The sequence below is a fragment of the Monodon monoceros genome, unplaced genomic scaffold, assembly GCF_005190385.1.
Source record: "Monodon monoceros isolate NGI ecotype Baffin Bay Population unplaced genomic scaffold, NGI_Narwhal_1 Super_Scaffold_19, whole genome shotgun sequence".
Taxonomy (NCBI): Eukaryota; Metazoa; Chordata; class Mammalia; order Artiodactyla; family Monodontidae; genus Monodon; species Monodon monoceros.
Window position 1 is genome coordinate 75318806 of NW_021703775.1, and position 16401 is coordinate 75335206.

At 37.3% G+C, this 16401-nt stretch overlaps 1 protein-coding gene across 2 annotated transcripts in view; it reads left to right on the forward strand.

Moving 5' to 3' along the window:
- Positions 1-16401, forward strand: part of SMC6 (structural maintenance of chromosomes 6) — a 73485-nt gene that overhangs the window by 26727 nt on the left and 30357 nt on the right. For both annotated transcript variants that reach the window (XM_029232158.1, XM_029232157.1), the window contains 8 exons: positions 1821-1940; positions 2043-2141; positions 5341-5487; positions 5746-5834; positions 6252-6416; positions 6827-7005; positions 8079-8283; positions 11768-11882. In XM_029232158.1, the coding sequence (XP_029087991.1) occupies positions 1821-1940; positions 2043-2141; positions 5341-5487; positions 5746-5834; positions 6252-6416; positions 6827-7005; positions 8079-8283; positions 11768-11882 (1119 nt within the window). The remainder of the gene's footprint in view (positions 1-1820; positions 1941-2042; positions 2142-5340; positions 5488-5745; positions 5835-6251; positions 6417-6826; positions 7006-8078; positions 8284-11767; positions 11883-16401) is intronic.

A 16401-nucleotide genomic window follows, 5' to 3' on the forward strand; every position in this document is an offset into this window, starting at 1 on the left:
CATGTGCCTGCTAGCATTGGGCTTTGGTCATGACCATATAATGGCAAATACATACCAGGATTCTTGGGGTCGTACACCTAACTATTCAGCAGAAAGCAGATGGTAGATAATTGACTATGGTGAGCACTACTAAAGGAGTTAAAGATTAGTTTGTGCAAAAGCACTTAATAGGATACTGGCAACAGGGGTTAGGGACAAGGCAGGGGCAGTGGGAGAGGTATAGCCGTTAAGTAAGTAATGTCTGAGGTAAGAACTGAAGGGTGAATAATACCAGGCAAAGGATGGTGAGAGTGAGGAAGTGTGTTCCAAGAAATAAGCATGAATGGAGTCTTGGGCAGGAGAGCATGTGGTGGTTTTAAACAGCTGAAAGAATTCTACATTGTCTAAAGTAGAGAACACAAGCCTGAGAGTTAAGAGGCCAGACTGCGGAAGACCTTGTAAAACCTCAGGGCAGTACAACACATGGAAGTGGATGGCTTGATTAAATGTATATTTTCAGTAGATCACTCTGCTGCAGAAGAGAGCGAACTGCTGTAAGGAAAGAACAAACAGAGAGGAAAGGTATTGCCTCTCTTTGAAGGTAATACCTTCAATAAGGAAGGTATTACCGTTGTTCAAACAGATGATGGTGATGGAAGTTAGGGTAGTGGCAGTGGTAGTGTAGAGAAGAGCTTTGAAATGGTTTGGGCCAGTGCTCTGTGGACATGTAGGGTGGTGGTGAAAACAGAAGCCAGAGAGAATTGAAGAGCTGGAGATAATTTTCATGAAACTTGGGTGGAAAGGGAAGACGGCTTTTAGAGGAAGAGGTGGTATCCAGGGGTGGATATTGGTGTTTTTGTTTGTAAATTGGAAAGATAAGTAAGTAAAGTTTTAAATATGATCATGGAAAGGAGTCAGTGAGGAGGATTAAGTGGAAAAAAGATGAAAAAGATGGGATGAAAAATCGACTAATTTAGACCTCTTGAGAAGGCAGAAGGGGGGTGAGTAGGATGTAAGTAAGAGATAGGGACTGGACTTAAGTATTATGAAGCCACCTCTTCCGTTTTAGCAGGAGGAAAAGACTGCTTTAGGTTTATATATATGTTTGTTGAACACCGGAGACGGTTTCTTTCTGATAGCTTCTGAATTCTGTGAAATAGACATCACGGAGAATGAGTAAGGGATTAGGGTGGCAGTTATATGAGGTTCGAAGAGAGTGATGATGGAGTGAAATAATCCTGAAGAATGGGAAAGTGACTTAGATAGGGAAACACACTAAGATCCATAGTGAAGACCCTAGTTGAACATGGAAACCATGAATGAAGAGGAGAGGCTGTCAACCCAGGTGTGCAGCTTTAGAAGCTGTTCATACGTCACTAGAGTTGGTTTTTGCTTTATTGATTAATTATTAAGAGAAAACTTGGATAAGAAAAAATGTAACATTTGATCTTTAGAAATAAATTCCTTTTGAGCCTTACATTATCATTGGAATGGATCCTGGGTATACTTCGCCCAGGAGGACAGTCCAGTCTGTCTGTCAGGTAGGGAATTGATAGAAACTGAGTTTTGTCTATAGTTGTGTGGTCTTGAAACTTTTATTCCTTTGCTCTTCTTCATTTGAAGAGTATCTGGTCATTTTTATAGTGTAGAAATTAACAAAATAATTGTACTTAGTAAAAGTATACCAAAGAACCAAAAATATTTTTTATTTTTGCTTTAATTAAAGAAGTCATTTCCTAGCACATCTTTTTCAGTACTTGTTTAGGCAGTATTCAAAAGAAATACATTTGCGGAAAGTCTTGTCTCTTCAATGTTGTTAAGAAATATATTCTTTTTTTAAGCGACTTACTGAACTAAAGCGCCAGTGTTTGGAGAAAGAAGAACGTTTTCAGAGTATTGCTGGTTTAAGTACAATGAAGACCAATCTGGAATACTTGAAACATGAAATGGCCTGGGCAGTGGTAATTTTCACTTAATTACCTATTCACACATATTTGTAATATACAGAATATACTTGGTTGTGGTTAGTCTTATATGTGACTTGCTATATAATTTCTTTTTAGGTCAATGAAATTGAAAAACAACTGAATGCTATCAGAGACAACATCAAAATTGGAGAAGATCGTGCTGCTAGACTTGAGAGGAAAACGGAAGAACAGCAGGTAATTATATTTTTTTTATACAGAGGTAGAAGTTGGTTGAGGGGTAAGTAAAGGGAGTAATTTTCTGTTGAGGGTTTCCACATGGACCTTTGTACCACAGAGCAGCCCTGCTCTTTATATTTACCTTGCCATTCTCTTGTTAACAGCTTTATTGAGATATGACTCATACACCATACAATCCATCCATTTAAAATTTACAGTTCATTGTTTCTTTTGTATATTCACAGGGTTGTACAGCCACCACTGTGGAATTTCTCTGCCGTCGTGCTGGAAGTAGATCTCCTAGCCTTTTCTTTCTTTATAGGATCCCCAGTGTACTCAGTGTGACTGACTTACATCTTAGTATTTTGTTCTACTTAGCTTACGAGCTTCTGGCTCCCGGGCTTAGTTGTAGTACAGGGTGTAATCTTTCCCACCTCAGTTTTTCCTGTCTACCCCTAAGCTAAGCAGGTCAGTCTTTTTCCTTTTAAGTGTTATAACGTTAATCCGTGAAAGGTAATAGATGAATGTGTAAAAGTAACAGAAATGGTGAAGACAGTACATTTACTTAGTGATCTCTGGGCTGAATTTCTTATATTCCCTCTTCAGGTAGTAAATGGAAATTCAACCCCACCCACCTCTCTCACCTTAGATTTTCATTTCTGAGAGAATATTCTGAAATTTTCATTCAGTTCTTCTCAGTTTCATTTCTTAGCTTGTCATAGGGGAAGACCTTGTTGCTTTCCTCTTTAGATATTCCCCAGTCTAAAAGTGAAATCCAGTCTTAGTAATAAACACTCATTTTTTTTCAAGTAGGGAAAGGAAAATCTTGAGGTTGGATGATACTTAGTTCTGTGGCTATTTGCTCTACTTAAGTATTTGGGCATGCTGTGCAGTAAATGGTAAATTTCTGGAGGGTTTGGACTATCTTATATTCATATCCTTCCCACCATGTCTTACATAAAACCTTTCACATAGTATATGCTTGTTTATTGATTATAGAATAACTATTGAAGGGAAGGTTTCTGAAGAAATAGCGTCTAAAGCAGACTTTAAACTTGTATTAACCTAATTTAAACTGAAGATAGATGAATTATATTTAGTTTGTATAACACCTAGACCAACTTCAACTTTTATAAAAAACATAGAGATTATACTACTGATGTCTTAATAACAGAACTACACTACCATTCTATATAATGTTTCCTAAATAGCCTACATATTGACAATTCCCTAATCTGTATCTCCTAATCAAACTTTTATCCTGAGCACTTGGTTCAAATATTTGTCTTCCCATCTTTACCTACATGTTCCAGACACTTCAAACTTAGCAAGCATTTCTAGTTGAATAGCTGTGACAGACTTTATAGCTCACAAAGCCTGAAGTATACACTATCTCGCTCTTTCTAGAAAAAATTTGCTGATCTCTGATCTAAATAGTTCTCATATTTTTCCCTTCTAATCTATTCCGGTTTTCAGTGCGACATTTTGGTCCCTAATTATTTTTGTCCCAGAACATTACATTAACTTCCTACTGACATCATTTCCTTTCATTTTTCCCTTTACCTTGCCTTCCATGTGCTTCCAAAGTGATTGTACGTATAGATTTACATATAGTTTCGTTATAGATTTACATATAGTCTCGTATCTTGTTTCCCTGTTAGCTAGAGAATTAAGTTGTTAGCTGATCATGGAATTCAAAGCCCTTCTACCCCTTCATCTCATCTCCCACCACTACCCTCTCAGTTCAAGCTCCAGAAATAATTTTAATCCCTAAAATGGTTTTAATGCCTTTCCACATGCTTTTCCAACTCCCTGTAACACCTTTCCCCAGCTTTTTTCCTGGTACATTTTGATTAATCTTCCAAGTTGCAGCTCAAATGCTTCTTTGAAGGCATTCCTAACTTTTTCTGACAGACCTATAAATTCTTCCTCGTGCTTTCACAATTACAAATATACATACCCTACTTAAGCATTATTGCGTCCAAACTGCATGATCTATTTGCATGTTTGTTTCTCTGCTAAATTGTGTCTGTCTCCCTTTAATTGTGTTACTTGAAGACAGTTGTTACTATATCTTTGTATCCCCAGAAGATAGCACGTTTATTGGAAAGCTAAATGTGGAATTAAAATATATTTTAGCATTTCAAATTATTAGAGAAATGCAAATCAAAACTACAATGAGGTATCACCTCACACCGGTCAGAATGGCCATCATCAAAAAGTCTACAAATAATAGATGCTGGAGGAGGTGTGGAGAAAAGGGAACCCCCCTGCACTGTTGGTGGGAGTGTAAATTGGTGCAGCCAGTATGGAGAACAGTATGGAGGTTCCTTAAAAAACTAAAAGTAGAGTTACCATACGACCCAGCAATCCCACTCCTAGGCATATATCCAAAAAAGATGAAAACTCTAATTAAAAAAGATACATGCACCTCAGTGTTCATAGCAGCACTGTTTATAATAGCCAAGACATGGAAGCAGCCTAAGTGTCCATCAACAGATGAATGGATAAAGAAGATGTGGTACACACACACACACACACACACACACACACTGGAATATTACTCTGCTATAAAAAATAATGAGATAACTGCCATTTGCAGCAACATCGGTGGACCTAGAGATTATCATACTAAGTGAAGTAAGTCAGACAGAGAAAGACAAATATTACATGATATCACTTATATGTGGAATCTAAAAAATGATACAAATGAACTTATTAACAAAACAGAAACAGCCTCACAGACATAGAAGCCAAATTTATGGTTACCAGAGGGGCAAGGGGTGAAGGGTAAATTAGGAGTATGGGTTTAATGTATACACACCACTATATATGAAATAAACAACAAGGGCTTACTGTATAATACAGGGAACCTATATTCAATATCTTGTAATAACCTATAATGGAAAAGAATCTGAAAAAGAATAGATAGATAGATAGATAGGTACCTATCTATATATATCTGTGTATATGTATAACTGAATCACTTTGCTATACACCTGAAACTAACATAATATTGTAAATCAACAATATTTCAATTAAAAAATACATATTTAACACTTTATATAATTATGTTTGTTTACCTAATTAATGTCTCGAGTTTAGTTAGAGCAAAATTAAGTTTATTTGAAATGTGAACCATATACAATTATTTTTTTATTTTTTCTGTTTATTGGAGAAAAATAAAATATCCTCCAACGATGTTATTTTCTTAAAGGTCAGACTTAATGAAGCAGAAAAAAAGTACAAGGATATTCAAGATAAACTAGAAAAGATTAGTCAAGAGACAAATGCACGAGCACCAGAATGTATGGCATTGAAAGCAGATCTTACTTCTAAGAAAAGGGCCTATAATGAAGCTGAGGTGAGAGAAATTTTCCAGTATTAAAAATTGCATATCAACTATAAATACTGTTCATTTATTTTTAAAAGTAGAGGTTTTTGTAATTGTGTTGCTTTCAGACTTTAGAAAATGTAATAATTTCATATGGCTATATATGTATGTTGTTTTAAAAATATATTTCTGCATATATTCAACCTCTGATTTGACAATTTGGCAAAAGTGGTCTTGAATGGGGTATTTGTGTTTTCATTTTACTAAAGTATGTCTAATTTTTTTTAGGTTTTATACAACCATTCCCTAAATGAGTATAGAGCGTTAAAGAAAGATGATGAGCAGCTTTGCAAAAGAATTGAAGAACTGAGAAAAAGGTAAGATAGTTACTTTGCAATTTTCACAGTTATCTCATTTTGTAATAAAGTAATCCAGCTGAAATGGAATATTTTATTTTCTGTATTATTGCTAAAGGAATTTTATCACATTGCTTTATGTTTTGTTTTTTTTGTTTTTTGTTTTTTGGTTTTTTTTTGCGGTACGCGGGCCTCTCACTGTCGTGGCCTCTCCCATTGCGGAGCACAGGCTCCGGACTCGCAGGCTCAGCGGCCATGGCTCACGGGCCCAGCCACCCCGCGGCATGTGGGATCTTCCTGGACTGGGGCACAAACCCATGTCCCCTGCATCGGCAGGCGGGCTCTCAACCACTGCGCCACCAGGGAAGCCCTGCTTTATGTTTTTTAAATGTTAGGTTTTTCATTGAACATTTTCCACTTTGTATTATTTACCATTAGTGCTGATCAGTCTTTGGAACCTGAACGGTTGGAAAGGCAAAAAAAAATATCTTGGTTAAAAGAAAGAGTAAAGGTCTTACAGGATCAAGAAAGTTCAGTCAATCAAGAGATCGAACAATTTCAGCAAGCCGTAGAAAAGGACAAAGAAGAACATACCAGAATTAAGTAAGTGTCCACATTCTTATACTTTTTTCAGTTATTTGAAAATCATCTAGTTTTCCTCTTTATATGAAAAGAGAATACATGTTTTTTTGTTGTTCTTCTTCTTCCTCATAATAAGGGATCTTTTAAAATCACTTTCCTAATAAGACTTCTTAAACCTGTAGAATTGGGCAGTTTCTGGGATTTCTAGTCCTCGTCACGATTGCATTTTTTTTTTTTTTCCATGCTAAGTTTTGAGGTCTTCTGACTATTTTTTCCTGGGAACACAGTTGTTTGAAAAAATGAAAAAATCCGCTTTTAGTTTTTAGGGCAGCTGTGTCATTCACTGGTATGCAGGTATTAGGGGGAAAGACTGAGTATTTCTGTTTAACTGTATCACATATCTGTTTTGTTTTTCCACTTGTATTTTGTAGGAGAGAAGAGTTAGATGTGAAGAATACACTGAACTATAATCAGAGGCAACTGAAAGAACTGAAAGACAGTAAAACTGATCGACTGAAAAGATTTGGCCCTCATGTTCCAGCTCTTCTGGAAGCCATAGATGACGCTTACAGACGGGGGCATTTTACCTATAAACCTGTAGGCCCTTTAGGTATTTGTCAGCAATTAGTCAGTATATAATAAAAATTAGAAGTACATTTTTATTTTCTGGAAGGAGTCTATTGAATATAATTTTAAAACGCTGTTATCGAAGAACCATGTAGTTATATGTAGACTTTGTACATATTTTAAGAAATAATGATAAAATCACTTTAAACTTTGTAACTTTGCTTTTATATATTTTAAGCATAAAAAAGCCAAAAGAAAGAGAACTTAGGAAAAGGAAAAGTAATTATAGAGTTGAATAATCTGCTTTTGATTTTTTTTTGAATGAATAAATCAATGAACTAATTTGCATGTAATTGATTAGTAGGAAAATTCAGTGATATCAAGATATAGTTAAAAGGCCAATCACCTGAGTTTTGTGTAAAACTTGATAAAATGACTTGTCTTTTTAAGTTTCTATTTAGGTTTGGACAACATTACTTCTAAGTCCTCTTTCAACTATAAGCCTGAGGTTATTTAGTTATCCTCATATATACATGAGAAAAAAAAAATCAATTGAGTTCTGAGGAGCTATCTCTAATTCTGTACATCATTAGGTGAAAATGATGCTATAAATATAAATATACTTTTTTAGTAAAGTACTGTATAAGGACAGTATTATGTACTGTATTAAGTATTGTAGTAATGTCTCTTCATTTAAATGACATGTGCATCTATACCAGGATCCATTTCAGTAGATGAGGTATTTTTTTCCCTCTCTAAATCTAAAATTTCAGTATTAATCAGCTTTACAGAAAATAGTGAAGAGTCTATAACCCTTTTGGCTTGATTTTCAAAACACCATTCAGAGGCTGGAATAGTATTTTATATATATACACATAGGAGAAATACTGTTGATTTACATCAGAGCAAGACAGCTTTTCACAGGACTTGGTGGGTTTTCTCCCCAGTGTATCCAGTGGGATGGGGTATTTCCCATTTGGTTAAAATGAGATCTATAATATCATTTAAATTGCTTCATATGAAAATATTTTAAAGTCATTTATGAACTATTATAAAGATAGTTACATTAACATTTCAAGTATTTATGGGCTTTTAATAATTTTCTCTCACTTTTAGGAGCTTGCATTCATCTTCGGGACACTGAGCTTGCTTTGGCCATTGAATCTTGCTTGAAAGGACTTCTGCAAGCCTATTGTTGCCATAATCATGCTGATGAAAGAGTGCTTCAGGCACTGATGAAAAGGTTTTACTCACCAGGGACCTCACGGCCACAGATAATAGTTTCTGAGTTTCGGAATGAGGTGTATGATGTAAGGCACAGGTAAGGCATCAGTAATTAAATACTGTTTCTGGTTTTGCTTAGTTACGTGCAAGCTCAGAAAGAGTTAAAACATTTTTAATGCTAACCATATCTGCACTCCTGATTTGTAAAATTCCGTCAAGCCACGTCTTTAATTTGAATCTTAGGCATTGGAGATACATAGATAAATGAGAGATACTCCCTGCCTTTAAGGTCCTCACATGAGATCTGTTTGGGGAGACATACTGGGAAGTAGACGTTGTGTGGCTTAGAAATTGTACTGAAGAGGGAAATGGTGCAGACCTGGCCACGTTAAGAGGGAGGGTGTACGGAAGAACTTTGGCACTCATTACTCACAGTTCAACTCTAGGTGGTTTACAGATTCCATAAAGAGCTGTGATTGTTTTCTTTAATGACCCTAACAAACCTCAAGGGCACCTTACCCAAACTGCCTTCTTTGTTAGCTGCTGGCTAGCTAATCACTTTACTTTTAAAGATATACGTGTACGTGTGTGTGTTCCCACATATATGTAGTCCTCTCTCTATATCCCTATATATATATTCCTATGTATATATATTCCTATTAACAGATTGTTTTAAAATTTCTTTTCTCTCCCACTCCACTTTTTCTTATAAATCCAATTTTTGCTTTTTTCAATTGCCTTATATTTGGAAACATTAAAAATGCCCTTCATTTTAAGCGTGTTTTTTCTATATTTAATTTGATTGTGGTATTTTTCCTTTTACTTGGCTTTATAAATCACGTTTTTATTAAAGCTTTCTTCTAAGCTTAATTAGGATCATCAAATCATTTTGTCCTAATTCCTCTTACCAGTGAGGCTCACTGTGCTCGCCTAGAATTTGATGTGCGGTTTTTCCTTTGTCCCTCTCGTCCTCTTTAGGCTTTCTACATTATGTTGTTTAGTGAGCCTATTCCATACTTGTCCTTTCCTTGTCTCATTACTGACACATTATTGCTACTATTCCTTCCTACTTTTAGTTTTCCTCGACTGATGTTACAGCATCTCTCAGCGGGCAACTAATTGTGATATAAACTAAATATGAAGTGCATCCCAGGGAAGTAGAGCAAAAGGAAGGGGTGGTTGTGACTGGGTGCTTTAGAGCAAGCTGGTGGGAGCAGCGCTGTCTAGCAGTGGCATGTGCCTGCTCCAAAATACTTGCTCCTTCCTAGCATAGAAACCTGTGCTTTCAGTGGACTGGCCAGAGCCTATGCTTCACCACAGTCCCCTTCCACGTCCCCTCCCTCTTAGACTCGGGCTCCCTATCCTCTCTCCCCTCACTCCCTGCATTGTTTCATTGGCACTGCTTGATGTTTCTAGAGCGCCCACCCCCTATTCTTTCCTATCTTTGTTTTTACTTCCACTTGAACTCTGTCCTAAGGTTACTATCCTATTTCTCTGCCTCTTTTTAACAGGAAAAACTTCTCAGAAGAGTCGTCTGTGTCACTAACTTCTCTCTTCCCCTTCTTTCTTGAACCTACTCCAGTCAAGTTTTTATAGCTTCATCACATACCAGAGCAGCTCTTGTCCAGGTGCCAGTGAGCCTTGCTTGGCTTGGTCCTGTCGTCCTTCCTTCCTACTCGCTGACTTGACCTACCAGCAGTATTTGATTCAGCTGATCGTTTAATTCTTCCTGAAACACTTTTTTTTACTTGGTCCCTAGGATGTCACTCTTCTTGTTTCCCCAAATCTCTAGGTATTCTTTTGTAATGTCTTCTGCTTATTTCTCCTCACTTGGGAACCTCCAGTATCAGTGTTCCAGACCTCTTCTCCATGTGCACCTACTCCCAGCACTTACTTCCTGGGTGAACTCATCCAGTTTCATGGCTTAAAGTATAGTCTATACATTGATGATCACCACTTATGTTTCTAGCTGGGCTCTTTCCTCTGAACTCCAGAATATAATACATTCAATTTATATTTTCCACTTTGATGTCCAAAAGACATTTGAAACTTAACATATCTAAAAGCCAAACTCCTGAGATCCACCCTAAAAACTGCTCTTCCTATAGTCATCCCCATCTCCATTTTTCAGTTGCTCAAGCCAAAACCTCAGTCATCCTTGACTTCTTTCTGCCATCCCACATCCTACTGGCTGTACTTTATAAATGTATCCAGGATCTAAACACTTCTGCAGTGCCACCCTGGTTCACGCCACTATCATAGCTCAAGTGAGTTTTGCTTCTGGTTCCCTTCCATCCACACTCTCAATATCACAGCCAGAGTAAAGTCAGACCATGTCATTCCTCTGCTCAAATCGTCCTGTACGTTCTCATCCTTTTTAGGCCTAACTGCGACCTCTCGGACCCACATGACCTATCCTCTTGCCATCTCTCCTGTCCTTGTGTCCAGTAGCACTCCCAGCACTGCTCATCCACCACAGCACACTGGCCTCCTGGCTTCTCCAACAGCCCTCTTAGGGCCTTTGCAAATGCTGCTCCCTGGGCACGAAATGCTCTTCTTCAGTATGCTAATGTAACTCCCATTTCCTCAGGTGTCTGCCTGTTGACACCTTAGTAAGGCTTTTCCTGACGCTTTCTGTGTTTAAAAGCACAGTATGCCACTTTTTCTTGATTTTTCTGTCTCCCTTCAGTAGAGTGTAAGCTCCATGGGGAGAAGGATGTAGTCTGTTTTGTTTACTGCTATCTCCTCATACTCTGAACAGCATTTTGCACATAGTAGGTGCTCAGTAAATACATGTTGAATTAATGAATGAATAAGTGGAAAACATATATACAAAGATATTTCTTTGTTTTGGAATTCTAGAACTAAGAAAGCAGTAAGAATGCCATTGCCTTTTCCCAATGTGTTTTAATTAAATGACTTTTATGTTTGTATGATAGAGTATAAGATTTAAGAAAATTGTAATGATTAAGTATAACAGGCAATAGGACATAATGATTGAGAATCTGGGTTCTAGAGCTGAGCTGCCTGGTTTAAATCCTAGCCTGACCTCTTACCTTTATGACGTTGGGGAACTTATTAAACTCTCTGCAGCTCATTTGGAAAAAAAAAAATAGAGCGAATAATATTATCTATCTCATATAGTTGTTTTGAGGATTCAATGAGCTAATACAGGTTTCCACAGGGATATCCCTCTGTGGGTATAAAAATCTGTGGATGCTCAAGCCCCATACTTGGTCTTCTGTAGCCACAGTCCGCATCTGCTGATTCTGACAACCACAGATACTGCAGTGCATACTGTATTCATTGAAAAAGAATCCACATATAAGTGGACCTATGCAGTTCAAACTCGTGTTGTTCACGGGTCAACTGTATTTATAATATGCTTAGAACAGTGCCTGGCACATAGTAATATATAAATGTTTGCTAATAAAATAAAATAAACCTATTACGGATGTTTTCAAACATTATCACATATTTTCCACATCTTGTTACTATCCATCATCTCGTCACCCATTTTAAAAATATACATATATAATTACTGTTTGGTAAGTTAATCCTTATATATTTTTGTCTCCTAGAGCTGCTTATCATCCAGAGTTCCCAACAGTTCTGACAGCTTTAGAAATAGATAATGCAGTTGTCACAAATAGCCTAATTGACATGAGAAGCATAGAGACAGTGCTGCTGATCAAAGTAAGACCAGATGCTTGCTGTATTTTATATTATTCTAAATTTCCTAAACTGAGGTTGGTTATATAAATTCCTATTCTGCTTAAGTACTTGATATTTTTTGAATTCTTTTTCTTAAACTTTTGAGTTCTGTAAAATAAATCAATGTTTATTCTTCGTCAGTATACATATTTCTATTGATATGTACTTGTTAGATTAGATCACCAATATTGTGTTTCATCTATCGGCATAAATTTGCTGAGAAGGGACAAGGGAATTCAAAACAAATCTGTAATTAATACAAACAGAGTCTCTTTTTCTCATTAATGGAACCTGAGAGGCAATGACATCAGTCATCCAAATGTGTATATGTGAATTGCAAGTTCATATTGTAATTATTTGTGGGCTTGGCCCTCTCATATTTTAGACAGATACTTGAAAGAAAATAATGAAGTCCTCTTGTAAAGGTCTGTTCCAAGGAAGGTTGATTAGGCCTCAGTTAAGCCTAATCCTCTTTTTACTTCCTCTAGGAAGTAATATACTAAATGTTTCCAGGCTTTCCCTACATAATTCAGTGTACTAATCTTTTATTGGAATTTGCTGTTCACTCACATCTTTTCTAGGGTGTAAAAGACATTTAGAAAAAATAAGATTTCATTTTTCTATGAAAAATAAGATTTTTAAGGTAAATATTTTCATGTGAAAAAGTACTTAAAATCTTTAACTTTAGTGGATAGCAATATTAGAATTTAAAAATAAAACCTATCAGGGAGATTGGTTCAAGATGGCAGAGTAGAAGGACGTGTGCTCACTCCCTCTTGCAAGAGCACCGGAATCACAACTAACTGCTGAACAGTCATCGACAGGAAGACACTGGAATTCACCAGTATCTGGTATCTTCCAAAAAAGATACCCCACATCCAAGGACAAAGGAGAAGCCGCAATGAGATGGTAGGAGGGGCGCAATCACAATAAAATCAAATCCCGTAACGGCTGGGTGGGTGACTCACAAACTGGAGAACACTTATACCACAGAAGTCCACCCGCTGGAGTGAAGGTTCTGAGCCCCATGTCAGGCTTCCTAACCTGGGGTTCTGGCGATGGGAGGAGGAATTCCTAGAGAATCAGACTTTGAAGGCTAGCAGGATTTGATTGCAGGACTTTGACAGGACTGGGAGAAACAGAGACTCCACTCTTAGAGGGCACACACAAAGTAGTGTGTGCATCAGGACCCAGGGGAAGGAGCAGTGACCCCATAGGAGACTGAACCAGACCTACCTGCTAGTGTGGGAGGGTCTCCTGCAGAGGTGGGGGGTGGCTGTGGCTCACCGTGGGGACAAGGACACTGGCAGCAGAAGTTCTGGGAAGTACTCCTTGGCATGAGCCCTCCCAGAGTCAGCCATTAGCCCCACCAAAGAACCGGGAAGACTCCAGTGCTGGGTCACCACAGGGCAAACAACCAACAGGGGGGGGGAACCCAGCCCCACCCATCAGCAGAAAACAGGATTAAAGTTTTTCTGAGCTCTGCCCACCAGAGCAACACTCAGTTCTACCCACCACCAGTCCCTCCCATCAGGAAACCTGCACAGGCCTCTTAGATAGCCTCATCCACCAAAGGGCAGACAGCAGAAGCAAGAAGAACTACAGTTCTGCAGCCTGTGGAAGGAAAACCACATTCACAGAAAGACAAAATGAAAAGGCAGAGGACTTTGTACCAGATGAAGGAAAAAGATAAAACCCCAGAAAAATAAGTAAATGAAGTGGGGATAGGCAACCTTCCAGAAAAAGAATTCAGAATAATGATAGTGAAGATGATCCAGGACCTTGGAAAAAGAATGGAGGCAAGGATTGAGAAGATGCAAGAAATGTTTAACAAAGACCTAGAAGAATTAAAGAACAAACAGACAGTGATGAACAATACAATAACTGAAGTGAAAAATACACTAGAAGGAATCAATAGCAGAATAACTGAGGCAGAAGAACGGATGAGTGACCTGGAAGACAGAATGGTGGAATTCACTGCTGTGGAACAGAATAAAGAAAAAAGAATGAAAAGAAATTAAGACAGCCTAAGAGACCCCTGGGACACCATTAAATGTAACAACATTCGCATTACAGGGGTCCCAGGGGAGAAGAGAGAGAGAAAGGACCAGAGAAAATATTTGAAGTGATTATAGTCAAAAACTTCCCTAACATGGGAAAGGAAATAGTAACCCAAGTCCAGGAGACACAGAGAGTCCCAGGCAGGATAAACCCAAGGAGAAACATGCCGAGACACATAGTAATCAAACTGACAAAAATTAAAGAAAAGTAAAAGTTATTAAAAAAAAAAAAAAAAGTTATTGACAGCAACAAGGGAAAATGACAAATATCATAATAGAGAACACCCATAAGGTAAACAGCTGATTTCTCAGCAGAAGCTCTACAAGCCACAAGGGAGTAGCATGATATATTTAAAGTGATGAAAGGGAAAAACGTACGATCAATATTACTCTACCCAGCAAGTATCTCATTCAGAGTTGATGGAGAAATCAAAAGTTTTACACACAAGCAAAAGCTAAGAGAATTCAGCACCAACAAACCAGCTCTACAACAAATGCTAAAGGAACTTCTCTAAGTGAGATACACAAGAGAAGAAAAGGACCTACAAAAACAAACCCATAACTATTAAGAAAATGGTAATAGGAGCATACATATCGATCATTACCTTAAACGTGAATGGATTAAATGCTCCAACCAAAAGACACAGGCTCGCTGAATGGATTCCAAAACGAGACCCATATATATGCTGTCTACAACAGACCCACTTCAGACCTAGGGACACATACAGACTGAAAGTGAGGGGATGGAAAAAGATATTCCATGCAAATACAAATCAAAATAAAGCTGGAGTAGCAGTACTCATATCAGATAAAGTAGACTTTAAGGTAAAGAATATTACAAGAGACAAGGGAGGACACTACATAATGATAAAGGGATCAATCCAAAAAGAAGATATAACAATTATAAATATATATACACCCAACATAGGAGCACCTCAATACATAAGGCAACTGCTAACAGCTATAAAAGAGGAAGTCGAAAGTAACACAATAATAGTGGGGGACTTTAACACCTCACTTACAACAATGGACAGATCATCCAAACAGAAAATTAATAAGGAAATACAAGCTTTAAATGACACAATAGACCAGATAGATTTAATTGATATTTATAGGACATTCCATCCAAAAACAGCAGATTACACTTTCTTCTCAAGTGCACGTGGAAAATTCTCCAGGATAGATCACATCTTGGGTCACATATCAAGCCTCAGTAAATTTAAGAAAATTGAAATCATATCAAGCATCTTTTCTGACCACAATGCTATGAGATTAGAAATCAATTACAGGGAAGAAAACGTAAAAAACACAAACACATGGAGGCTAAACAATACGTTACTAAATAACCAAGAGATCACTGAAGAAATCAAAGAAGAAATCCAAAAATACCTACAGACAATGACAATGAAAACACGATGATCCAAAACCTATGGGATGCAGCAAAAGCGGTTCTAAGAGGGAAGTTTATAGCTCTACAAGCCTACCTCAAGAAACAAGAAAAATCTCAAATAAACAATCTAACCTTACACCTAAAGGAACTACAGAAAGAAGAACAAACAAAACTCAGTGTTAGCAGAAGGAAAGAAATCATAAAGATCAGAGGAGAAATAAATGAAATAGAAACAAAGAAAAAAATAGCAAAGATCAATAAAACTAAAAGCTGGTTCTTTGAGAAGATAAACAAAATTGATAAACCATTAGCCAGACTCATCAAGAAAAAGAGGGAGAGGACTCAAATCAATAAAATCAGAAATGAAAAAGGAGAAGTTACAACAGACACCACAGAAATACAAAGCATCCTAAGAGACTACTACAAGCAACTCTATGCCAATAAAATGGACAACCTGGAAGAAATGGACAAATTCTGGGAAAAGTATAAGCTCCCAAGACTGAACCAGGAAGAAATAGAAAATCTGAACAGACCAATCACAAGTAATGAAATTGAAACTGTGATTAAAGATCTTCCAACAAACAAAAGTCCAGGACCAGATGGCTTCACAGATGAATTCTATCAGACATTTAGAGAAGAGCTAACACCCATCCTTCTCAAATTCTTCCCGAAAATTGCAGAGGAAGGAACACTCCCAAACCCATTCTATGAGGCCACCATCACCCTGATACCAAAACCAGACAAAGATACTACAAGAAAAGAAAATTACAGACCAATATCACTGATGAATATAGATGCAAAAATCCTCAACAAAATACTAGCAAACAGAATCCAGCAACACGTTAAAAGGATCATACACCATGATCAAGTGGGATTTATCCCAGGATGCAAGGCTTCTTTGATATACTCAAATTAATCAATGTGATACAGCACATTAACAAATTGAAGAATAAAAACCATATGATCATCTCAATAGATGCAGAAAAAGCTTTTGACAAAATTCAACACCCATTTATGATAAAAACTCTCCAGGAAGTGGGCATAGAGGGAA